At 38.1% G+C, this 25,804-nt stretch overlaps 1 protein-coding gene and 1 pseudogene across 4 annotated transcripts in view; one reads left to right on the top strand and one right to left on the bottom strand.

Annotated features, from left to right (window-relative positions):
• The window catches only part of PLEKHH2 (pleckstrin homology, MyTH4 and FERM domain containing H2), a 129,635-nt gene extending 115,581 nt beyond the window's left edge, over nucleotides 1-14,054 (bottom strand). For 2 of the 4 annotated variants that reach the window (XM_077134105.1, XM_077134108.1), the window contains exon 1: nucleotides 3,644-3,753. Coding sequence is in view for 2 of the 4 variants with exons in the window: in XM_077134106.1 (XP_076990221.1) it covers nucleotides 3,644-3,766 (123 nt within the window). In the remaining 2 variants the exon portion in view is untranslated. Of the gene's footprint in view, nucleotides 1-3,643; nucleotides 3,774-13,928 lie in introns of those variants that run through there. The other 2 variants (XM_077134106.1, XM_077134107.1) reach the window with 2 other exon arrangements.
• Nucleotides 14,055-20,721: 6,667 nt separating this feature from the next.
• Nucleotides 20,722-22,258, top strand: LOC143661502 (mRNA export factor-like; annotated as a pseudogene).
• Nucleotides 22,259-25,804: the final 3,546 nt, after the last annotated feature.

Genomic DNA, 25,804 nt, shown 5'->3' with positions numbered 1-25,804 from the left:
CTTGTGTTTAATTTTCATTTATACCCAGTTATCCAGTTTTTCAACTTTAGAGTCTTGTAATCACTAAAGATAGCCCCTAATGTTTATTAATGAATGGTCTTGGGTCAGTCCAGAATAAACCTAACCCAAGTTCAAGTCATCTTGATAAATGCAACTGGATTTAACAAAGTGGACCTACCTGACATGCACAGTAGCTTAGGCTTTAACCTACAAGTCACCTAAACCTCAGTATACTATTAAAGATCATGCCTATCCTGCCATTTTCTTACATACATTCTGTGACTAAGCATGTAATCAATATGCACATGCTCAATAATCAGGTCACCTCTAATTACAGCATCCGGGGCCACCGTGCTCATTACTTAAACTCTGCCCAACCTTTTCTCTAATAAAATTATCAGAATTACTACAGTTCTGGGAGACAGATTTCGGGCCGATAGGCCACCTGCTCTCCATACTATGCACCTAGTAATAAACTCTTCCTCTCTTTGAAACCCCAGTGTCTCAGGAATTGGTTATTGAGTGTGTCAGGCAAAAGAATCCACGGCCTTTGTCCAGTAACAGAGACTACTGGTAGAAATGTGGACTCTAAAGATACTTGTATTTGTGATACTGTGATGGAATGAATGTATTTTGCATTTGGAAAGAACATGTCTTTTAGGGGTCCAGAGGGTGAAACATGCTGGTTTGAAACTGTTGTACCCCAGAAAAGCCATGTCTTTAATCCTCATTCAATGTTGTTGGATGGGATCTTTTTGATTAAGTTGTTTCCAATTGGGTGGGACCTTTGGATTAGGTGATTGCCATGGAGATGTGTCTCCACTTATTCAGGGTGGGACTGCTTATTGGCATCCTTTAAGAGGAGTAAAAAAAAGCTTTTTTAAAAAAAGCTTCAGAGTCCACACAAAGACTTTTGAAGATTAAGAAAGTTACCACCCACCACCCACCCTCAAAGCCTTGTGAAATGAGAGGAAAGCAGGCAGATGTCACCATGTGCCTTCCTAGCTGACGGAGGTGTCCAGAAGCCAAAGACACCATCAAATGCCAGCCACATGTCTTCCCAGCATGTTATGGATGGCATCAGGCTTTCTTGAGTGAAGGTAACCTCTTGTTGGTGCCTTAATTTGGACATTTTCATAACTTACAACTGTAAATTTGCACCATAATAAATTTCCTTTTTAAAAGCTGTTCTCTTTCTGGTTTATTGCATTCCAGCAGCTTTAGCAAACTAAAACAGGTATTTTTATTAAAAATGGATGGGTACCCAAAACAATTTTTCAAACCCAGAGAAAAATATTGCATAATGGAATACAGCAGAAAATATTGCGAAAAGCCTTATTCCCATTTTGGTGTTGCATATGTTTACTGGGAAACCATGAGTAACTTGGCATACATATCCATTCCACTTTTCAATGTGTAAAACACATCTGAATAACTTCATCTCTTGGATCTGTCAAAGGATTTAATTCATGGATACAAAATACAGAAGACAAAAACAAAAAGAAGAAAAGAAACCACAACTAAAACAGCAATTTTGACATTCATAACTCATTCACTGACAAAGAAAAAAAAATCTAATAACATATATAGTAATAATCAAAAAGCTATTTATGATTTTAATTATAAAGAAAAAGATTCTATTACAGTTTACAAAATAGGCACTCATAAAGAACCGCGTTCCAACATGACCTCAAAAGAACAAAACAATTTTGTTTTAAAACTTAAAATTTAAAGGTCGATTTATTGGAACACAACTAAGCACAACTTTTATTCAGTCCGGAAGAAAACCAGAAGAGAACAGAAGCCTAGGGAACCAAAAAATTTTGAGAAGGAAAGTGTGGTCAACAGTGTTAACTGCTAAGAGGCTAAGGCAACAAGGAGAAGTGTCCATGAGATTTAGCAACAAGGATATCACTGATTCTCATAACAAAAACATTGTATAGAGTGGCTGGGGTTGTGAAAATAGCAGATAAATCAGAGCTCAATCTGGGAAATAAAATTTAGAAAGAGAGGAGCAAAAGACAAAGGATGAACAACTAACTTTGAGTTAGAATGAGCTTCTCCAATTTGGAGCTACTCAAACTGGGATTTGTTTTCAAACTATACTTTTCATTCTAATAGCAGTATATAAAACAAACTGATATTAAGGATTTTTTTCACAAAGCCTATTATTGGGTCACTCTCTGTGACCCAACGTGAGTATGATAAAGTTAGTCTCTCCACCTAAAAGATGTTTAAGCACATACAATTAAGATTATATATATATATATATATATGAATTATATACGAATATATATATAATTCATACATATATGAATATATAAATGAGAGCTTTCCTCTCATTTCACAAGGCTTCCAGGGTGGGGCTGGGTGTCAACTTTCTTCACATATATATGAAGGTTTAAACTGAATGATGTGTTGCTGGATTGTGCTATGAAGAGATTCTTGGCTAGCAATGGAAGGAAGATTTAAGACCTTTTTTTTGGAAATAAGATACTTATACTTGTCTCCATCCCAAAAGGATTATACAGACTAGTGTTTAAGAAAACACCTGTGAGTTTTTCTGATAAGCTTTGAATGATCATTAATATCATCTATCCATCCGTCTAGAACAGTACTGTCCAACAACAAAAAATACAATAAACCAAATGTATAATTTAAAAATTTCTAGTACCCACTTTTAAAAAGTAAAAATAAACAGGTGAAATTGATGTTACTATTTTCTATTTAACCCAATATCAGAATATTATCATTTTAAATGTAACCAACATAAAAATTATTGAGATATTTTCTACTCTTTCTTTCACACCAAATCTTTGGACTCCAGTGTGTATTTTATATTTCAAACACATCACAAGTCGAATTAGCCTCATTTCCAAGTGTTCAATAGCCACATGTTGCTGGTAGCTACTATACCTGTACAGGTTTAGAGTCAAAGTTCCATATAAAGAGGAACATAAGTTATCTTGTTCACAGATGTGACTGTAGCATTAAGGACAGTGTTTGGTACAATATTAGCCAACAATGAATATTTGTTGAATGAATGGCTCTATTGGTATTATGAATATATTTATAACTACAAAAAAATTTCCTGAGACAGAAATTAAATTTTCATGACATGATTAGAACTATTAAGAGTACCATAAAATTATATGAAACTAAATTCTGGCCCAGATGATAGTTTAGTAAGATATAAAGTCAACACAAATGTCTAAATAAGTGCTTACTTTTAAATACAATATAAATACTTTTCACCAGCAATAGGGAATGCTTTACTATAGTCACTTTCACATGATTTTCCTAAACATTTAGAAGAACAAAATGCTGTCATACTCCTCTAATAAAATCAGATAAATTATAGGTTTTCTTTGTGGAATAAATGAACTTCACATTCATCAAACACACACAGTTCTCATATATTCCACTAGCTTTTGCAGAGATGTTTTTTGTCTTAATGTCCAATCCACTCTAACACTGGCAAAAGAATGGGCCAAGCATAGCCTCAAACATCTGACAAAAGTTAAATTATATTCATTATCTTAAAAATGTTTAACCACCAAAGTACTGAGATTATTTAATATAAATGAAACAAACCCTAAATAACTGACACTTAAAATACCAAAGGTCAGGGAGAAAAGCTTACCTTCTCTGCTAAGAGCTCTCTTATCTTACTTGCTTGGACTCTAAACTTCATGAGCTGGGACTCCAGAGCTATGCATCGTTCTTTCCAATCTACTGGAGCTTCTGACTCAGAAAGCTCTGCCATATTTATTCTAGAAAACAAAAAATGCAAATGTCATAACATCAATTAGCATTCAGGTTAATTTCTTACCTCACCCACTACGCACATGCTAGTCACATTCTAATGCTATCCAGATACAAGTTTTGAGTTCTAAGATAAATTCTGAACTGGTTATAGCTTGCAGAAAGAACTTAGTGGGAGGAAGGCAGAGTTGGAGGCCACTGTACCACTCACTGCAACTTAACTTCTCTCTCAGTTTCACCAACCTAGAAAAAAAGGGCTGCTTATAGTAATAAATTATACTTCCTCATGGGTGAGTTGTGAAGAACAAATAAATGTCACTATTTTTAACATTTTGGACAGTATAACAGTGCTGCACAAACATGAAGTACTGTTATTATTTTAGCACTGCCCAACAGATTTCTAAAAATCTATCAACTTATATTTTTACCATAATCTTAAAGACGTATTACAGCTCAATTCAATTTGTAGCATCATAGAAAACTACAGAAACTTCATATCAATACTACAATTATAGTTTAGCTTTGTATTACAATTATTACTTACCAACACCCTAAATTTGTCAAGATCCAGGCTGTCTTTCAAGCCAAAGCTCTTTGGCATTTTTTACTGGCAAAAGTATTATGACCCTGGACGTGTTAGCATAATTTTTATTTGATGTAAGAAAAGAAAACATAAATATGAAATTCAGAATCACAACATTTAGTGAATCTGGAAATCAGTGTTTTCCATGATAATAACTTTCCTTTGGGAGGAGACTGATCCCAGGAACACACTGTAAGGGAGAAGACAGGAGACAAAGGAATTGGCTTTGCAGTTCTAAAGTGCAAAAAACTACAACTTGACTCTGGAAACATGATTGCTTATGGCTCTGGGTTTCATGAAAGTAGCTGTGTTTGCTAATATTTTATTAGGCCATTTTAATAAACTTTAGTTTTTTAATTAATGGCTTGATAGTGTATTACTGATTTGCCCTTGCTATGAAATGGTAAAATTTGCATTAGGAATGTATCTCTTGAGGCAGCCAATTGGGGGTCTTGGTGGAACCAACTTGGATATCAGAATCCTAGGATAGCACTGTAGTTGAAGTGTACTATTCTATCCTTTTGTTGTATAAACATATCTGTCACTCACATATTAATCAAGTTCACCCCTAATATTTAGTATAACATAACCCCCTCCTTAAACCTACACTAATTTTTAAAAACTATTTCTGTTATTAAAAAAAATTATACCATTTTGTACATAACTCAGTTTTCACATTAACAAACGAGTATGATTGCTGAATCATTCTACAGATACTTCTTTTAGTCTCCAGTATCTTAGAGCAGCTAGAAGTAAAAACCTAAAATTGTAGAGCTGTAACCCATTCTAACTCTGAAATCTGTTCTACAGCTAATTGCTATGCTGTGCTTTGAAATGTTTTGCTTTTTTGTATATATGTTATTTCTCACAAAAAAAGAAAAAAAGTGATGATAAAAAAATATTTATTCCTTCTAGCCTCCAATGTTCTGGAGCAGATAGAAGGAAAAGCATGAGAGATGGTATGTAGCCCATGACAGACTGTGGGATCTGCCCTGTTAACTACTTGTTGAAGATTCCTTTGAAAACCATTGCTTTTTTCTTTCTTTGATTTGTATATATATTATATTACACAATAAAAAAATTAAAAAAAAACATTATACCATTTTGTGCATAAATCAGTTTTCATATTAATACGATATTATCACTCAATAACTTAGAAATAAATAAAAGCAAAATTCATCTACAAAGGCACCTTAATAATCTCGAAGCTTCTATATCCCAGTCATAATATAAGAGAAACTGATCAATGCAGAGACCATTGTCTTTTTCATTTCTTTTTTTTAAGAAGTTTCACCCATTGTTTCCTAAGTTTTTTCTAAATATTTTAGCCTTGTATGATATTTCTCATTACCCATATTAGCGTTTACTATCAATGACTTAGGAGTAGATAATGCAGCTTCTAGTAGATGACGCAGTCAGTCACAAACTCTAAAATTTACTTCTACTACATTTCTCCTCCATTTAGATTTACAGTGGACAGGAAAAGAAATATGGCTAAAATGTTAAAACAGAAAAGTGGTCCTGAAATGGATATCATTAAATCTTGAACCATTCATATGATCGACCACACAAGAACAAAGGAGTATACTCTTCTATCTTAAGCAACAAGAAGATTATATTTCATGTCGATCATTTTTTGCTCTATACTTAAAATAATTTTTTTTATATTCTACTGTTAAATTTTCATAGTTTAAAAAATTACCATAAAGAGTATATTTTTGCAACAAATGAAGGGCAATCAATATACTGTACCACATTAGCAAAATAAAGAACAAAAACTATAGGATCATTTCAATAGGTATAGAAGAAAACATCTGACCACTCCACCATTTTTCCATGAAACAAAACAAAACAAAACACTTAAACTAGGAATAGACAGGAACTCCCTCAACCTGATAAAGGGTATCTATGAAAAACCCACAGCTAACATCATACTTAATTATAAAAGAATGAAAGCTTTCTCCCTACAGTCAGGAACCAGACAGAGTTGTCCATATATTTTCACTTCTTCTGTTCAACACTATGCTGGAAGTTCTAGCCAGTGCAGACACCAATTAGATAAGAAAATGAAATAAAAAGCATCCAGATTGGAAAGCAGTTGACATGATCATAGCCTAGAAAATCCTAGGGGTTTTACATGTACACACACACATGCACACACACACACACACACACAAACTATTAGAGCTAATAAACTGGTTCAGAAAGTTTGTAGGATATTAGATTAATAAGCAAAAATCAGGAACAATATGAAAATGAAATTAAGAAAATAACTCCTAAAAAAAAGAAAAAAGAAAAGAATTTCATTTATGAAAGCATTGAAAAGAATAAAAGACTAAGGAATAAATTTAGCAAAAGAAGTGTAAAACTTGTACACTGAAAACCAAATTATCACTGCAAGAAATTAAAGAAAACCTACATAAATGGAAGACATCCATGTTCACAGATTGGAAGACTTAATATTTTAAAATCCAATACTCCTGAATTAATCAACAGATTCAATGCAACCCCTATCAAATTTCCAGCTACCTATTTCAGCAGAAATTGACAAAGTGATCCTAAAATTTGTATGAATAGAGAACTGAATATCTGTATGCAAAAGAATAAAAGAGAATCCATATCTCACACCTTATTTAAAAATTAATTCAAAATGGATCCGAGACCTAAACAGTTAAGACGATAAAACTGTTAGAAGAAAATGTAGGGCAATGTCTTACAAATTTTGTAATAGGAGGTGGTTTCCTAGACCACTCAAAGCATGAACACTGAAAAAAGAAATAGATAAATTTCTATCTATTTTGAGGATCTACTCAAAATTAAACACTTTCATGCATAAAGAACTTTGTCAGGAAAGTAAAAAAGGCAGCCCACACAATGGGAGACAATTTGGAAACCACATATCAGAAAAGGGTTTAGCACCCAGAATATATAAAGAGATTCTTCAATTCAACAACAAAAAAGACAACACAATTTTAAAATGGGCAAAAGATATGAACAGACACTTTTCAGAAGAAGAAACACAAATGGCTAAAATGCACATTTTAGCCATTTAACAATGCACATGAAAAAATGTTCAACTTCACCAGCTATTAGAGAAATATAAATCAAAACCACAATGAGATGTCATCTCACACCCACTAGAATGGCCATTATATTTAAAAAAAGCAGGAAACCATAAGTGCTGGAGAGGATGTGGAGAAAGAGGCACACTCTATTGGTGGGAACATAAAATATTACAACCACTCTGGAAGGCAGTATGGCAGGTCCTCAGGAAGTTGAGTATAGAACTTAGCTTCCTCAGGAAGCTAAGTATAGAACTGCCATATGTTCCAACAATCCTTTTACTAAATATATATTCAGAAGAACTGAAGGTAAGGGCACGAACTGACATTTGGACACCAATGTTCATAGCAGCGAAATTTATGATTGCCAAGAGATGGAAACAACCCAAATGTCTATCGACAAACAGGTGGTTAAACAAGCTGCAGTATATACATACAATGGAATACTACACAGCTATTAGACAGAAGAAAGTCACAAAGCATGTAACAACATGTATGAAACTTGAGGACATTATGCTGAGTGAAATTAGCCAGAAATAAAAAAGGACAAATACTGTATGGTCTCACTAATAGGATCTAATGTTAATCAATGAATTTTGAGAGTTAAAGTTAAAACACAGGTTATCAGGAGATAGAAAGAGGGTTGATATTGAACATTTGGTGCTGAAGGAATACAGATTGTACAACAGTACTGACTGTAAAAATTCAGAAATGGATAGCACAATACTGCCTGTTGATAGCACAACAGTATAAGTACATTGAATGAAGCTGAGTGTGAGTTTGATTGAGGGAAAGGGCTGGGGGCACCTATGAAACCAGAAGGAAAAATTGAGGATAGAGACTGAGACAGCATAACTTAAGAATGCCTAGAATGAACAATGATGGTGATTAAATGTACAAATATAAAAACGTTTTTTCATGAGGGAGAACAAATGAACGCCAACATTGCAAGAGGTTGAAAATGGATGGTATACAAGAAGACGTACAATCAATGCAAGCTGGGGTCTACAGTCAACAGTAAAACTGTAATATGTTTCCACTGCATGTAACAAAGTCATACTAAATGTCAACAAGTGGGGTGGAGGGGACATGGGGTAAATGTCAACAAGCGGGGGAGAGACATGAGGGAGGGGTATGGATTCTATGTGGAAGAAAAGATAATGTCTTCATATAGATTATGGTGGTATGTCTATTTACTTAGATTGGATTATTTGATGTGTGAATAAAATTGCTAAAAATGAGCAGAGAGAAATAAGTGCTAGAGAAAATGTGGAGAAAGAGATGTACCTATTCACTGTAGGTAGGGAAGTTGAGAGGGGCAGGACCTCTGGAGGACAGAGGGTGGTTCCACAGGAAGCTAGAAGTGGGGTTAACCACCATATGATCTTCCAACCCCATTGTGTTGCTAGGTATATATCTAGAGGAACTGAGAATGGGGACACAATTGAACATTTGCACACTGGTGTTTATGGCGGCAGTGTTCTAGATCCATAATGGATAGAGTTGGCCTAAGGGTACAACGACTGAAGGATGAAAGGGAGAACTGTGGTGTTTACATACAAAACGCAGCTGCAAGAAGGAATGAAATTGTGAAACACACGAAGTTGTGAGGCATGTAACTAGGTGAATGAACCTTAAGGATAGTATGTTGAATAAAATGTCAGAAACAAAAAGACAAATATTATCATGTTTCACTCATATGGATTAACTATAATATACAAAGTCACAGAATTGAAGCTAAGAGCATGGGTTATCAGGTGGGGCCTATTGTAAAGGTTTCTGGATTTAAACTCTTAGAGCAGTCACATATATTTAAGAGTTATAACTGACAGTTATGTCTAAATTCTGAGATACTGAGCTATATGTACATAACCTGCTCGTTCCCTGAAATATCAGGTATTTATGTGACACCTGAGACTCCGAGTTAGAGCACTGAAGCTATGAGAGTCAGATTACCCCATTCAGGAACTGTTTAAAAAGCTGAAAAAATTATCAGACATCATCTAGAAATATGAATGAAGCTGATCTGGATGGGACTAAGGTAAATCAGAATACAAGGTAAAGGATCATACGGCCCATATTTTCAAACTTCAATCTCTGTTTGAGACCCAAGGGAAAGATGTTTATTTGGTGCAAAATTTATATTTTGGGTAGCACATTATCTAATTTAACTTGTATGGTCAGTTTAGGGGAACACCATAATTACATGGAATCCTGAATAGGGCGTGAGATCTTGTTGGTTTGTCCAGGTTAGTGTGATGCCTAATATATCCTAGAGAAATTGGGCAGAGAATAAAAAATATTTGCAAAGTCCCCTTGGGGGACTGGGGAGAAAGGAGAATTTATTAAACTTCCCCATCTAGAGTATTCCTCATATTCTTGCAAGCAGTGGGGAAAATCAGTTGGATAGGATGAGTTCTCAATCTTGGGGCTTGTCCCTATGAAGCTTATTCCTGCAAAGGAGAGGTTAAACCTACTGATAATTATGCCTAAGAGTCATTCATCCCCAGAGGTTGCTCAGATATGGCCTCTCTAAGCCAGGTGAATTCACTGAATTCACTGTCCTCTCCTCTACGTGGGGCATGACTCCCAGGGATGAGCTGGGACTCGGCATCAAGGGATTAGGAAAGCCTTGTTGACCAAAAGGGGGAAGAGATAATAAATAAGACAAAATAAAGTCTCAGTGGCTGAGAGATTTCAAACAGAGTCGAGAGGTTATCCTGAAGGTTATTTTTACACGTTATATAGATATCCTGTTTTAGTTTATGGTGTATTGGAGTGGCTAGAGGGAAGTATCTAAAACTGTTGAACCATGTTTCAGTAGCCCTGATTCCTGACATTGTGATTGTGAAAACCTTGTTTCTGACGCTTCTTTTATCCAGGGTATGGACAGATGAGTAAAAAAATAATAACAATAAAAAAAAAATAAATAATAGGGGGAGATAAATAGTAAAAATGAGGTAAATTGAAATACTTTGGGTCAATGAGAAGGAGGAATGAGGAGTGTGGGATGTATGAATTTTTTTTCTTTTTATTTCATTTTCTGGAGTGATGCAAATGTTCTAAAAATGATCATGGTGATGAATACACAACTATGTAATGATATAGTGAATCACTCATTATTCAGTATGGTTGTACTGTATGTGTGTAGATATTTTTCAATAAAAATATTTGAAAAATAAAAAAATTTAAAAGGACTGTACAAAAAAAGTCATATGGAAATGTAAGGAACCCCAAATAGCCAAAACAATCTTGAAAAGTTGGAGGATGCACACTTCCAATTTCAAACTTACTAAAAGCTATGGTAATAAAATCTGTGTGGAACTGGCACAAAACAGACATACAGAACAGTAAAATAAAATTGAGAGACAGAAAATATCTTTACATTTACAATCAATTGATTTTTACAAGGATGACAAGACTACTCAATGGGAAAAGTATGGTTTTTATAACAAATGATGCTGGTACAACTGGATATCCATATGCAAATGGATGATTTTGGACCTCTACCTCACACCATTTACAAAAATTAACTCAGAATGGATCAAAGATCTAAATGTAAGAAGCAAAGATCTAAAACACTTAGAAGAAAACAGAGACATAAATTTTTACACCCTTGGATTAGACAACAGTTTCTTAGATATGACACCTGAAGTGCAAGTAATCAAGGAAAAATATATATATATTAGACTTTGTGCTTCAAAGAACACAGTCAAGAAAGAAAAAAAACAACCCACAGAAATGGAGAACATATTTGCAAATTATGTATCTGATAGGGGACTTATATCCAGAAAACATAAAGGATAATTACAACTGAACAATAAAAAGACAATCCAATGTAAAAATGGATAAAGAATCTGAAGAGCAGGTGCACAGGTAGTTCAGTGATTAGAATGCCTGCCTTTCATGCGGGAGACCTGGGTTCAATTCCTGGACCATGCACCCCACCCCACCCCCAAAAAAGAGAATCCGAATAGCCATTTCTTCAAAGAAGATATACAAATGGCCAATATGCGTTTGAAAAGACCCGCAACCTTATGAGCATTAGGGAAAATGAAATACCACCTCATATCCACTAGGATGGTTAGAATAAAAAAGAGAGAGAAGCGATGGAGAAGATGTGAAAAAAATGAAACCTTCGTACACTTCTGGGGGGGAATGTAAAACAGTGCAGCCACTTTGGAAAACAGTCTGACAGTTCTTCAAAAAGTTAAACATAGAATTACCATATGACTCAGCAATTCCACTCCTAGTTACACACCCAAGTACCGAAGAGAAACAAGAGATACAAAAATATGTCTGTGTAAAAACTTCTACATGAACATTCATAGATGCATTATTCACAATAGCCAAAAAGTGGAAACCACCCAAATTAATGACTAGATAAGCGGGATGTAATCTATTCATACAATGGAATATTACTCAACAACAAAAAGGAATAATGTAGTAATACATACTACAACATTAATAAACCTTGAAAACAATATGCTAAGTGGCAGAAGCCAGTCACAAAATACCACATATTATATGATCCCATTTATATGAAATATCATATAAAAATGCAGAATAGGCATATCCAAAGAGACAGAAAGTAGATTAGTGGTGAGGGACTACAGGGAAGGGGCAAGGGGGGGTTGGTGCTAATGGACTGGGGGTTTCTTTTCGGGGTGATGAAAATGTTCTGGAATTAGTGGTGATAGCTGCACAGTTCTGCAAATATACTCAAATCTACTCTGAAAGGGGAAATTTTACGGTTTACGAAATTATATCTCAATAAAAAGCATAAACTTACAAATAAGTAAGGAAAAATAACAGTTTAAAAGGCAGCTTACTAGGTCCACATTTACAAATTTAATGATCCATTGTTTGTGGTTGTACCCTTCCACCGTTAACTCCTTTAATTTAGAAGGAATTGTATTTTTTAGCTTCAAAGATGAAAAGTATCATACATACAAAAGTATCAAGAAGACTACCCTATGAAAATCAGACAATAAATAAATTCAGTTAAATGTATCAACCCATTTCCTTAGTTATGCTAATTATACATTTATAGTGACATAGCAAAACTGTAGAAATATTATTTAATTGGCATTTAACATTTACATTCCTTATTGAGTGGGTCATAACTTTTTATAACTCAAAACTACAGATTGGTTGGCTGATCCACACAGAAATCGAAACATTTAATTTCCTCGTTTGATTCCATAATTTCAATTAATCAACAAGTATTAAGTAACTGTTGTGACAGTGCACCAGCTTGGATAGTTAAGGATTCTAATTCTGAACAATGCCCAATGCCCACCAGCCTTTTCCATTACCACGGACTTTACAGAATTTACCTGTATAGCTTTAGGAGGTATAATCAAATGTTAAATTAATATCATCTCTACATTTTGAATTAGAAAGTAATCCACCTTCACTGCAGAGCACAGAAAAGGAGTCCTGGTTTTCCAAATATCCCCCAGTGACTTTTGGAAATATTTACTGACACAAAATAAACTGTTTCCAATTGTGAAGTGAATGCTCTTTTCTCTGAATCCCCGACTTCCTGTTTCTCTTCCAAATCCCAAAAAGGGAAGAAAAAAAGAGAAAGAATTCATCTACTGAGGCTGACACTGATGAAGCTCAGAGGAGACGCTCATATGCTTTAGTTCTCTCCTCTTTTAAGGGACAGCTTAACTTGGCAAGGTAAACATGCACTTTTTTTTTTTTTCCTAAAGCAGAAAAGATGTTTTTCTTGACTAAACTGAGGCATGCCTTGTTTAAGAAACCTCCCACCAGCTAGTCCGACCTAGGCAGAGTCTGCCCTTCGGTGGCGCAGCTCCTCGGGGACACGGTGGTGGAGGCACGCGACTGGCATCTTGCATCTTCACAAAGAAAGCACAGAACTGCAGGTCGCGCAGCAACAGCCCTTTCCAACCTAAACGCTTCAACTTCTCTTCGCACAGCGTTTCGCGTTAGGAGAATCTATGGCTACCGTTCCGTCTCCTAAAAAGTGGTCTAATGGCTTCAGGGACAGCGGAGTTCTAGGGCACTTTGACATTCGGGCAACTCGAGGTGCAGGAAACAGCTCTTTAAAGTTTTGAGAAGTTTCGCTCCTCACATCCCAGCGGGGCTTCCAAGAAGCCGAGGCTGAGCCACAGCACCCCCGGCAGAGTGGGTCCCTCGGGCGGGCCAGCCCCGGGGCGCCCCCCGACGACCACCCGCGCCCCGAGTTTTCAGACAGAAAGTGTCAGACAGGTCTTCTTGTCAAAAAGTTTTCAAAAAGCCACCGCCCCCAGCAGACTCTTGGAGACGCGGGACCCCAGACCCGAGGGCGACGTCGAGTCCCCGGGCTGCGGCGGGACGCGCAGGGTCCAGTCCCGCGCCAGCCGCTCAGGCCGCCTCGGCCCCTCCCGCGGGCTCGGCAGGCTGCCTACCGTCCCCGCCGCCCTAGCCCCCGGACCTCGCACTCTCGAGGCGGGCTCCCCAGACCCGGGAGGCGCTGGGGTCGCCCCTCGACTCCCCGCGCTTCCTACCTGCCTACCTCTGCTGCAGGCCCCCGGCCGCCGCGGCGCCCCACGTCCGCTCAGCGCCTGCTCCCGGGCTCCCGGGGCTCTGAGCCCACCCCGCCTCACTTAGAGCCCCGAGGGGCGGGGGCAGGACACCGCCTCCTCCCCCGGACTGGCGTCGGAATAGCCAATCAGAGGCCGTAGATGGCCGCCTGTCGTCACTAGGGGGTGTGGTTATAACTTTGGCTCCTCCCAGTCCCTACGCCTTGGAGGGAGTTCTATTGAGTAGTTTCCACCCCTCCCAAGACTCGCCTCCACACCTAGATCTCAGAGCCTCTTGTAACGGTCACCTCCTTTCCATTCCCTCTGCCTCGATTCCGGTCTGGACTGTTAGACTACCTGTCTGTTTGCTTTCCCAGCCTGAAGTCTCTCCTCTTGCCTATTATTCTTCACCCTCTCGCCAGGTTAATTGTCCTTAAGCACAGTTCTGATGGACACCCCGCCAAAGACCTTCATTGTCTTCCTGTTGCTGAAATGATCAAGAACCTATTTCCTCGTTTTTAAATCAAGTTTCGCAATCTGCTTTTTCGGTTTATTTTTCACTGCTGCCCTTCGCACACCTGAGCTGGTTGCTGGGCACCCTCCTACTGCAAGGAACTCCCTTTGACACGTTTAACTACTTTTTCCCACTCCCAGCTTTAAAAGTTCTAGCAATCCTCTAAAACCCAACCCAAAATAATCTTCTCCGTGTGACTATGCCCGTCGCCCCACCAAAAAGCAATCACTTCTCTCTTTCCTGCTCCCTTAGCATTTAGATTTTTGCTCCCTTTGACATTTAGCTCATTCTGCCTTATGTACCACTGCTCCTTATCAAACTGTTGGACCTTGGGCACTTTGAAAGCAAGATGTTTGTTTTGTTTTTGCATCCTCCTCAGGACATGAGTGATATCACATGCGTGATTAATTTAATTTAATTGGATTTTACATCTCAAGAGAGGCCAGTCTTAGGGCAAAAAAAAAAAACAGAGAGAGAGAGAATTCTGAGTGTTCTCAGCAGTCCTTCCCCAGGTCACAAAACCAGACCAGACAAATTACTCTCTTTGGTTTGCAGCTGGCTAAAAAAGGGTATAAGAATAGGTATTTTTCACTACAGTTTTTTTTTTTTTTTTAAGATTACCTCACCTTATATAGAAAAAGGGCAAAGGAGATAAAGCTTTACAAAGCTCCTTAGAGGAAAGACAGTAAATGAATATGATTAAAAGAGTTGTATCAGGCTTCCATATTTCTTCCAGATGAGCACTAATTTTGGACTGGATCCCAGACTACCCCACACATCAAATTCCTTTTGCTTTCTGTGGGAGTTGATGATGCAGATCATATGAAAATTTGTCTCTCCAAACAGCTTTGGCAACCAAGCAGGCCGTACTGGACTCATTTTAAAGAGTACGCAAGGCGTTAAAAAAACAGAGTTTAAGTAACCTGCATAATTTAACATAGCAAGTCAGAAGAGTCTATGCAGGAGAGAGAGAGAGAGAAAGAATGCCAAAATAGAATCACTTCCGTTTTTGAGTCAGAAATGCTAAATAGACCAAGGGAACTGAGTGGATACAGTCACTCATGAAAAGAAGCTTTCTAAACGCGGCTGCCACCCATGTCAGGCTCAGCCAACATTTACTTACTGTCAACTTTTCTAGACACATGACAAACTGAATTTGTTTGGCTGTGGAGGATACAGTGGAACAGTATCCTGTTTCTGGCTGTGCTGAGAAAAATACATGGTACAATGGAATATTATTTGGCAATAAAAGGAAATGAAGCACTGATACAGACTACAACATGGATAAACCTGGGAAATATTATGGTCAGAGAAAGAAGTTTGACATAAAGGACCATATAATATATGAATTTATTTATATGAAATGTCCAGAATAGGCAGATCCGTAGGACAGTAAGTGGATTAGTGGTTGCCTAGGATTGAGTGGCAGAGGAGGTTGGGTGATGACTAAGGGAAACAGTTTCTTTTTGGAGTAATGAAAACATTCTAAAATTGGTTGTGCTGATGGTTGCACAGTCTAGCAATGCTCAAGTCATTGAATTGTGCAATTTAAATGATGAGATGTATGGGAATTATATTTCAATAAAGGTGTGAAAAAATAAAGTACACATTGACTGTCATACTTTTTATAATATATAGCAACAATTGGAAAATAGCTATGACTAGTCTTCATGAATACTTATAACGCTATGTGCCTTTGTTTCATAGGATTTACCTCAGTTGTAATGTTATGTTTCATTGTGATTGCTTGATTGTCTGTCCCCCTTCCATTGGACTGTAAGTGCCATAAGAGTGGAAATAATATTTAATAACATATGCCCAGCATCTGGCACAAAGCCTGGCATGTGGTAGATATACATAAATAAATATTTGTTGAATGAATGAATCAAGGTGGTAAAGGGATACAATTTACTGAATACTTACAATATTCTAGGCACTGTGCTAGGTTCTGAGGAATACAAAAATGAAGAAAATAGATATAGTTTCTGTCTTCAAGGAGTTGCAGTCTATGGGGAGAGATGCATATTCATTAAATACTCACAAAAAATGCAAAATTACAAATTGCATTAAGTTCTCTGAAAGAAGAGCACAGGCTGCTATGCAAGTGAATAATGAGGGAACTGTTCTAGTCTCAGGAAATAAGAAAAATGACATTTGAGTTGGTGTCTGAAGGAATTAGCCAGGAGAAAGCAAGGAGGTGATGGGAAGAGCATCCCAACTCATGGAAGCCAAAGTAAAAGGTTCTGTGGTGACAAGGAATCTGTGACCAGAGAGACTAACGAAGGCCAGTGGGGCAGGGATGCAGACAAGGGGAGGCTACAGAGGAAAGAGGGCCAGACCATAACAGGTTTTGAAGAACAGGCCTCCTCAACCTTTAATGAGGATCTTGTTAAGATACAGATTCAGACTCAATAGACCTGAGATGGAACCAAGATTCTGCTTTTCTAACAAGCTCCTGGGATGCACTTCCAGTAGCCAGACTATAACTACATTATTCCATGAGCATTGGGAATCTACCAAAGTGCTTTAAATAGAGAAATGGCAAGATCAGATGTTTAGTAGTGCGAGGAGAGTGCATTAGAAAACAGCAAGAGTAGATTCAAAGAAACTACTTAGGGAGTTATTTCATTCATCCTGGTGAGAGGTGGTGGCAACTGGATCAGGTGGTGAAGGGGACTGAGAGCAGCAATGGGTAACCAAGTTGTGCTCTAGGAAATTCTATCCAGCATCGAGAGAGGGAGCAACAATGAGGAGGTTAAGGAAGTAGTTCGATGAAGATCTATACTAGTGTGCTTGTGGTGAGAATGATGTGAGGCTGTGATGGGAATTAAAGGTTCTGTGTGACCTCTAGGTATATACCCAAAAGAATTAAAAGCAGGAACTCAAATAGATATTTGCACCCAATGTTCACAGTGGCATTATTCACAATTGCTGAAATGTGGAAGGAAACCAAGTATCTATCAACTGAAGAATGGGTAAACAAAATGTGATATATCCATACAATAGAATATTATTTAACCTTAAAAAGGAATGCAATTCTGAATCAACATGAATGAACTTTGAAGATATCATATTGAATGAAATAAACCAGGTGCAAAAGAGGACAAATATTGTACGGTTTCAATGATATGAAATAATTAGAATATGCAAGTTCATAGTGTCAGAAATTAGAATACAGGTTATCAGTGTCAGGGGTCAGAGTTGGGAATAGTAAGTTAATACTCAATTGGTACAATGTTCTGTTTGAGGTGATGGAAAAGTTTTGGTGCTGGATGGTGGTGATGGTTGCACAAAATTGTGAATGTATTTAATACCACTTGAATACTTCAAAATGGCTAAAATGATTAATTTTAGGTTGTTTATATTTTACCAAAATGGAACTGTACAACACAAACAATGATCCTTAATGAAATTATGGACTATAATTAACACTATAATTATAATAATATTTTCACCAATTGTAACAAAGGTACAACACTTATGCAAAATGTTGGTAATCAGAAAACTGTGGGTAGGCATGGGAAGTCTGTACTTACTTACTACGTGATTTTTTCTGTAAACTTACAACTACACTAATAAAAAATGTTTTTAAAAAGTTCTATGTGAAATAGATAAAAATAGTCAACACAAGATACTTACTACACTCAGGCACTGTTCCGGGTGCTTTAACACATATAATTTCAAGTCAGCACTATGACATAGGCACAATTATTATTCTCATCTTATGGATGGGACAGTTGAGACAGAGAGGTTATATAACTGGTACAAGCTTACCAGTGGATCCATGATTTTGAACCCAGATAGTTTGGCTCCAGAGTAATCACTACTTTATACCTCATCTCAGCAATTCAAGAAATTGAATCTATAAGCTCTGACAACTGACCAGAATGAGAGGACATGCTTTGTGTCTGTGGGACTAGGAAATGACGGTGCCATTAACCAAAGTAGGGAAGCAAGGAGGAGGAGGAGTTCAGGCAAGAAGGATGAGCTCCTTCTGGAATATGCTAAGTGCCAGCTGAGGTGCCAGTGAAAGATTCAGGAGCAGAGAACCAGCAGATAATGTTGTCAGATGGCTGGAGATATCTGGGCTTGGGTATACATTTCAAGGTAATCTGCACGGATGGGCGATGATTGTAAATCGCAGAATGATTCCTGGCCATGGGGTCACTCTGTGTGCCAGGAGAAAGGACAGAGAGGTTGGAGAGAGCAGGGAAAAGATAGCTGAGTAATACCAGGGAAGAAGTGGCTCTTTAATCCAACCACATGTAAAATCTGAAAAGATGGGAGTCGGTTGGGGGGGCAGAGAGTGATCCCACTGGACTGGGGATGTGGCTTCTGAGGCAGAGAAAGTAGAAAGCCCAGCATCTGGGGAGATATATCAAAGACAAGGAGACCTCAGGGTGGTTACCTGTAACCCAGGGGATGAGTGAAGCCCAGGGCACCCAGGAGCCCTGGACTGAGGAGGCAGTCAAGCAGCCTGGCCCTCCTAGGGAGTGTGGAGCAGGGAGCCGGCTGCCTGGTGTGTGCTACTGCACCCTGAGAGGACCTTTTGGGTCTGCACTGAGGACTTTCTCCAATGTCACCTCACCAGGGGAGCTGGTTTCCCTCTATCAAAGATTGGTTGTGGGCAGCAGTCCGTGGATAGAACTAGGCCAGGGCCGAGACTGATGGAGGTGAGAGTGTGATGGGGAAGATAAGAGCATAGAGCCAGAACAAGTGCATACAGAGGTAAAAGAAAAGCACTGAAGCAGAACTTTCTGGATCACTTATTTTAGGCAACTGAAAGCAGAACTGTTCAAGCAGATTATGGGGGGTAGTCAGCAATGGCTTGATTAGGACCGATGTCATTAAAATAAAAAGACGCTTCACGTGAGGGTCACAGAAGAATACAGATAGTATATATATGTATATTAAAAGGTGCTAAATGTGAGTGATGATTTATCATGTTTGGAGTTCAGTACTTATCAGGCAGAGGTAGCCATTCTGGTACAGAATCATATTATAGCTAAGAACTAAAATTTTTCTCTCTCTTCTTTGTATTGCATACAGGGATAGTTTAAGCCAGAAGTAAATGGAACAAATATGCAGCAAAATTAACCATAACATTGACATTAACAACTAGAAAAAAAAAGACAAATTATAAGAATATAATCATGTGCTAAGAAATGAAACTAGAATCTTCTTAAAAGACTTTGGAAAAAGCTGAGGCCAACATGACAGGCAGAGAAAACTCAAGAAGGAGGCGGAACTTGAAAGAGGGAAAGACTTGATTAATCAAAAGGAACTTTTGCTGCTGATTTGGATAGGGGTTGGGTCAACAACCTAAGCCAAGCCCACCAAAAGAGGCCCTGACCTGTGAAAATGAATGAATGAATGAGTGAATGCATGAGTGAGATGGTATCCCTAAGGAAGAATAAGCCTGCTTGTCCAGGGGGAGGGAAAGAATTGACAATCTCCAATCCCACCTGCTGATATGGAGGGATTGAGGAGCAAGATCTACTACAACATAACCCAAAGTGTCTGCGTCACGTTTCGTCTACCATCATGGCCTTTGGAATATACTATGAGGTTTCAGAAAACTGGCGGGGTACTCGAAGAGGGATTTGATTGCCAATGAATGGACTCTAACACAATCTTATTTGTGTTTGATGGGTATTGGAAGCTTTCAAGGACCATTTATTTGAAGGACAGCAGGAAAATACAAAGGATTGAGGTTAGAAAGAGAGGGCAGATAAAGCAAGGGAAATGTAAAAATGAGAGAGGGCTGTATGTAGGAACAGAAGAGGGTTAGTGTCTCATTGAATTCAAGAGTGGGTTTGCGCTGAGCCTAGCTGAAGTAATGTGCTGAAGTAATGTGTGATGACTTTGAAGCAACATTTGGAAGTAACAATTGACAAAGTAATTGCTTGCATACTTGCTTTGGATAAGTCCTTTCTATTACCTCACTAAATTCCTATGGTGATCCAGTACTTTGAACTATAGTGCTATATTATCCTATTATATACTCAAATTAATATAGGCTTTTAAAAAATGTTCCATAGCCATTCTGGTTTTAAAATATATATTTTTTTCTGAGTATAAGTGTAATATAGGCAGTAATTGGGGCAGTCTCCACTGCCGGCGAGAGGTGACCCCAGGCTCTCCTGACCCTTGCCCGCACCACTTTGCTCTCACCTCTTCAGCACCAAAGCGGGGGCGCAGGCAGCCCAGTCCCTTGCCCCCTCCACTGCCAGCTCTCACCACGGTTCAATGTTCAGGACCAGAATGAATCAGTTTGGAACAATCTCGGGTTTTGGAACTGGTGGGACCAGCATGTTTGGTGGCACAACTACAAACATCACAACCCTGCGAAGGTTATTGAAGTAACATCTCCAGATGATGGCATTGGCCAACTGTGGTAGTTAGATTCAGTTGTCAACTTGGCCAGGTGAAAGCACCTAGTTCTGTTGCTGTGGACATGAGCCAATGGTAGGTGAATCTCATCTGTTGCTAATTACATCCGCAGTCGGCTAGGAGGCGTGTCTGCTGCAATGAGTGATGTTTGACTTAATTGGCTTGTGCTTAAATGAGAGAATGCAATGTAGCACAGTCTAGCAGCTTGGCATTCCTCATCTCAGCACTTGCAGCTCAGCCTGGGCCCTTGGAGATGGAGAAAGAAATCACCCCGGGGAAAGTTGTTGGAACCCAGGGGCCTGGAGAGAAGACCAGCAGAGACCATCCTGTGCCTTCCACGTAAGAAAGAACCTCAGTGGAAAGTTAGCTGCCTTTCCTCTGAAGAACCAACAAAATAAATCCCCTTTTATTAAAAGCCAATCCGTCTCTGGTGTGTTGCATTCCGGCAGCTAGCAAACTAGAACACCAACCTTGCCTGGGAACTTTCTAATTGCAGGACCCTGGGGGAATGATGTTCACTGCTGGGAAGTTCAAGACAGTGGACAGATTATTCCAAAAGCCCAGCAGATGGATACCGGGCCTGTCCTGGATGTATGCTGGAGTGATGATGGAAACAAAGTATTTACAGCATCATATAATAAAACTGCTGAAATGTGGGACCTCAGCAGTTATCAGGCAATACAGATTGCACAGAGTGATGCTCCTGTTAAAACCATACTTTAGATCAAAGTACTAAACTATAGCTGTGTGATGACTGGGAGCTGGGATGAGACTTTAAAGTTTTGGGACACGAGATCGTCAAATCCCATGATGGTTTTGTAACTCTCCAAAAGCTGTTACTGTGCGGACGTGATTTACCCCACGGCGGTCGTGGCAACTGCAGAGAGGGGAGTAATCGTCTACCAATTAGAGACCAACCTTCTGAATTCAGGAGGATAGAATCTCCACTGAAACATCAGCATCCATGGGTGACAAATACAACAAGCCCACTGGTTTTACCCTGGGGAATATTCAGGGGAGAGTTGCAATCCATTACATCAACCCCCCAAATCCAGCCAAAGATAACTTTACCTTTAAGTGTCATCATTCTAATGGAACCAATACTTCAGCTCCTCAGGACATCTATGCCGTAAGTTGGCATCACATTTCATCTTGTTCATGCCACTCTGGGAACCGCGGGATCTGATGGTAGATTCCGTTTTTGGGAGAAAGATGCCAGAACAAAACTAAAAACTTCGAAACACTTAGATCCAATATCGGCTTGCTGCTTCCTTCACAGTGGAAACATATTTGCTTGTGCATCCAGCTATGGCTGGTCAACGGACATGAATTTTATAATCCTTGAAAGAAAAGTTACATTTTCCTTCGTAATGCAGCTGAAGAGCTTAAACCCAGGAGTAAGAAGTAAACACTTGAGACCTCCAGAGTGACCTGAGTTGTTTTCGCTCCACTCTGTCTCTCTGGACGAATTTGGGTCCCAGCTTTTGGTGGATGGTCAGCCATGGTGGCTGGTACAGTCTAAGGGGAAAATGACATGCATTTTCAGCAGTCAGGGACCCAGCGGTCCTTTCTGATATGCTGACTCCATTTTCACTCACTGATAAGATTTTTTTCTGTAACTTTAAAAAGACTAAAATTATTATAGAGTTCATGTGGGCAAAGCCAAGTGTTTGACAGGACTTGCTCACAGTGTATGAATTAAAGAATATTGGAAAACATTCTATGAACCTTGTACTGTATTTTGTAATAAAATATTTTGAAGCATTTAAATGGAAAATATAAAAATATAGATTTTAAAGAGAAGAAAACTAAAATCACCCTTAAAGCCCATTCTTGGTATGGTAAGCATTTAGCATTTTGTTGCCTTTCCTTCCAGTCCTTCTTTTTCCATTCATGTACTATTTTCCTTAATGTGAGATTACACTGAATTCATATTTTTATCTTGCTTTTACGCTTAGCATTGTATTGTGAGCATTTTTCTTGTCATCAAATATTATTTGAAAATCTTTTTATGACTGCTTAACATTCCACCAATGGATTCTGCCCTAATTTATTTAACCATTCTCTTGTTATTCTACAGTTAGGCTATTTCTAATTTTTCACCAGTATAAAAAAATGTAATTGTTTCCATACTTTCATGTTTTCCTAGTATAGTAGTCTTTTAGGAGATTTTTATAACAGTTTTATTGAAATACCTTTCATATTCCATATATGATGATTAGTTTTATGTGTCAGTCTGGCTAGGCTTAATACTAGTTATTCCAATTAAAGACTAATCTAGGTGTTGCTAGAAAGAGATTTTGTGGCTGTGGTTAAATCTACAATCAATAGACTTTAAGTGAAGGAGATTATTCTTAATAATATGAGTGTCCTCATCCAAAGATTTGGAAGGCCTTAAAAGCAATACTGAATTATGTTTGAAAAGGAGAAAGACTGCAGTCTCAGTTCCAGCCTGAGAGATTCCAGCCTCGGCAGGTCTGCCCTACAGATTTCAAACTTGCCATCCCCTGCAGTCATGTGAACCAATTTCTAAAGATCTCCCTCTTTCTCTCTTCATACACACACACTTATAATCTTTGATTAGTTGGTTGGTTCTGTTTTTCAGAAGAACCTTACTGACAGACTATACAAGTCATCTATTTGTAGTGTGTAATCCAGTGGTTATTAGCATATTCATAGAGTTGTGCAATCGTTGCCATAGTCAATTCATAGTCAAAGAAATCCCATACCCTTTAGGTGTTAGCTCCTGACACCCTCCCCTACTACCACCCCCAGCTCTAGGCAACTAATCTACCTTCTGTCTCTTGGATTTGCCTATTCTGGATATTTCATATAAATTGGATCATACACTAAGTTATTTTTTGTGATGTGCTTCTTTTATTTAGCATAACATTTTCAAGGTTCACCCATGTTGTGACATGTATCAGTACTTCATTTCTTTTTATGGCTAAATAATATATCCATTGTATGGATATTCCACATTTTGTGTATCCATCAGTTGTTGGATTCTTGGGTTGTTTCCATTTTTGGCTGTTATGAAAAATGTTTCTATAAACATTCATGTACAAGTTATTGCATGGACATGTGTTTTTATTTCTCTTGAGTACTTTGATATTTATCTAGGAGTGGAATTGCTGAGTCATATGGTATAATTCTGTTTAAGTTTTTGAGGACCTACTTGACTGTTTTCCAAAGTGGCAGCACCATTTTAAAATCCCTGTGTATGAGGGTTCCAGTTTCTCCACATCCTCTCTAACACTTATCTCTTGTTTTGATTCTAGCCATCCTAGTGGTTGTAAAGTTGTATTTCATTGTCCTTTTTATTGGCATTTCCCTAAGGAGTAGTGATGTTGAACATCTTTTAATGTGCATTCTGGCCATTTGTATGTCTTCTTTGGGGATATGTCTGATTAAATTCTTTGCCAATTTTTAAATTGGTCTATTCATCTTTCAACTGTTGACTTGTAAGAGCTCTTTATATATTCTGGTTAGTAGACCCATATCAGATATAGGATTTGCAGATATTTTCTTCAATTCTGTGTGCTGTTTTTTTCACTTTCTTGAGGAACAAAAGTTTTAACTTTGGCAAAATCCAATTTATTTCATTTTCCTTTTGTTTTGTGCTCTAGGTGTCATATCTAAGAAACCATTGCTTAATCCAAGGTCACGAAGATTTACTTTTATGTTTCCTTCTAAGTGACTTATTGCTTTAGCTATTTTATTTAGATTGGTGATTCATTTTGATTTTTATATATGCCATGAGGTAGGGGCTCCAAATTCATGCGTTTTCATGTGGTTATCCAGTTATCCTATCACCATTTGTTGAAAATACTTTTCTTTCTCCATTGAATTGTCTTGTCACTGTTATTGAAAATCAGAGTGTAAATGTGATGTTCTACTTCTGGGCTCTCAATTTTATTCCATTGATCTACATGTATATCTTTGTGCCAGTACCACAGCTTAGTGATTACTGTAGCTTTGTAGTAAGTTTTGAAGTCAGGAAGTCCAAGTCCTCCAATGAGAGACATTTAACACATAAAATTCATTGTAGGAAATGGTATCTTACGTTTGTATGGCTCGTCAAAGTTTTCAAAAGACTTTTAAGAATATGATGTTAAATTCTCTTAGTCACTCAGTGATATGAGTAAGGAAGGCCCTTTAAGATGAAGAAATACTTATGTATGAAGTCATAGGATCAATTAACAACATATCCCATGCTAGAACCTAAGCTTCTGATATTATGCCCTGTTCTCTTTTCTCTTCTTTCTACTCTTTCTTTTCATGAGTGTTGATATGAATGCCCTAGGACATTTTCCCCTATAATTTACATTAATAAAAATATATTTGAAAACAAATTTTTAAAAAGTTTCTTAAGATCTTCAAAATTATAAGTATAATGTGGTTGAAATAATTGTCTTTGATAGATAGCTAGTCTAAGAACAATTTATCTTATTTTCCCTAAAAGAATCCCAGAGATCAGAATTTGGGTGCAAGTAATTCGTTTAAGAGGTGATTGCAGGAGTCATAGTGAGGGAGTGGGAAATTGAGACAGGGAAGGGAGGAAAGCCAGTAATGGGTACATTAATTAATGGGTTATGTTCTGGGCGACTGGGATTCTTTCCTACTGGGACCCTCTCAGGAACATCCTGGAACACATCTCACAGTTGCCCCTGGGGCAATGTGAGGGATTAGGGTTATTTAACCACCAACTCTCTCTAGGGTCTTGAGATGGGGAGGTTTTCCTGGACTATCTGGGTTATCCCAATGTTATGACAATGGTCCTTAAACATGGAAGAGGGAATCAGAAGGATCAGTGTCAAAATGACACAATATGAGAAAGACTCAACCAGTCATTCCTGACTTTGAACATGAAGGAGACCATGAGCCAAGGAATGCGGGCAGCATCTAGAAGCTGGTAAAGGGAAGAAGATGGATTTTTCCCTGGTGCTTCCAT

The sequence above is a fragment of the Tamandua tetradactyla genome, chromosome 17 (assembly GCF_023851605.1).
Source record: "Tamandua tetradactyla isolate mTamTet1 chromosome 17, mTamTet1.pri, whole genome shotgun sequence".
Lineage (NCBI taxonomy): Eukaryota > Metazoa > Chordata > Mammalia > Pilosa > Myrmecophagidae > Tamandua > Tamandua tetradactyla.
Note: the sequence above shows the minus strand (reverse complement) of the source record. Positions and strands in the feature narration are given on the sequence as shown.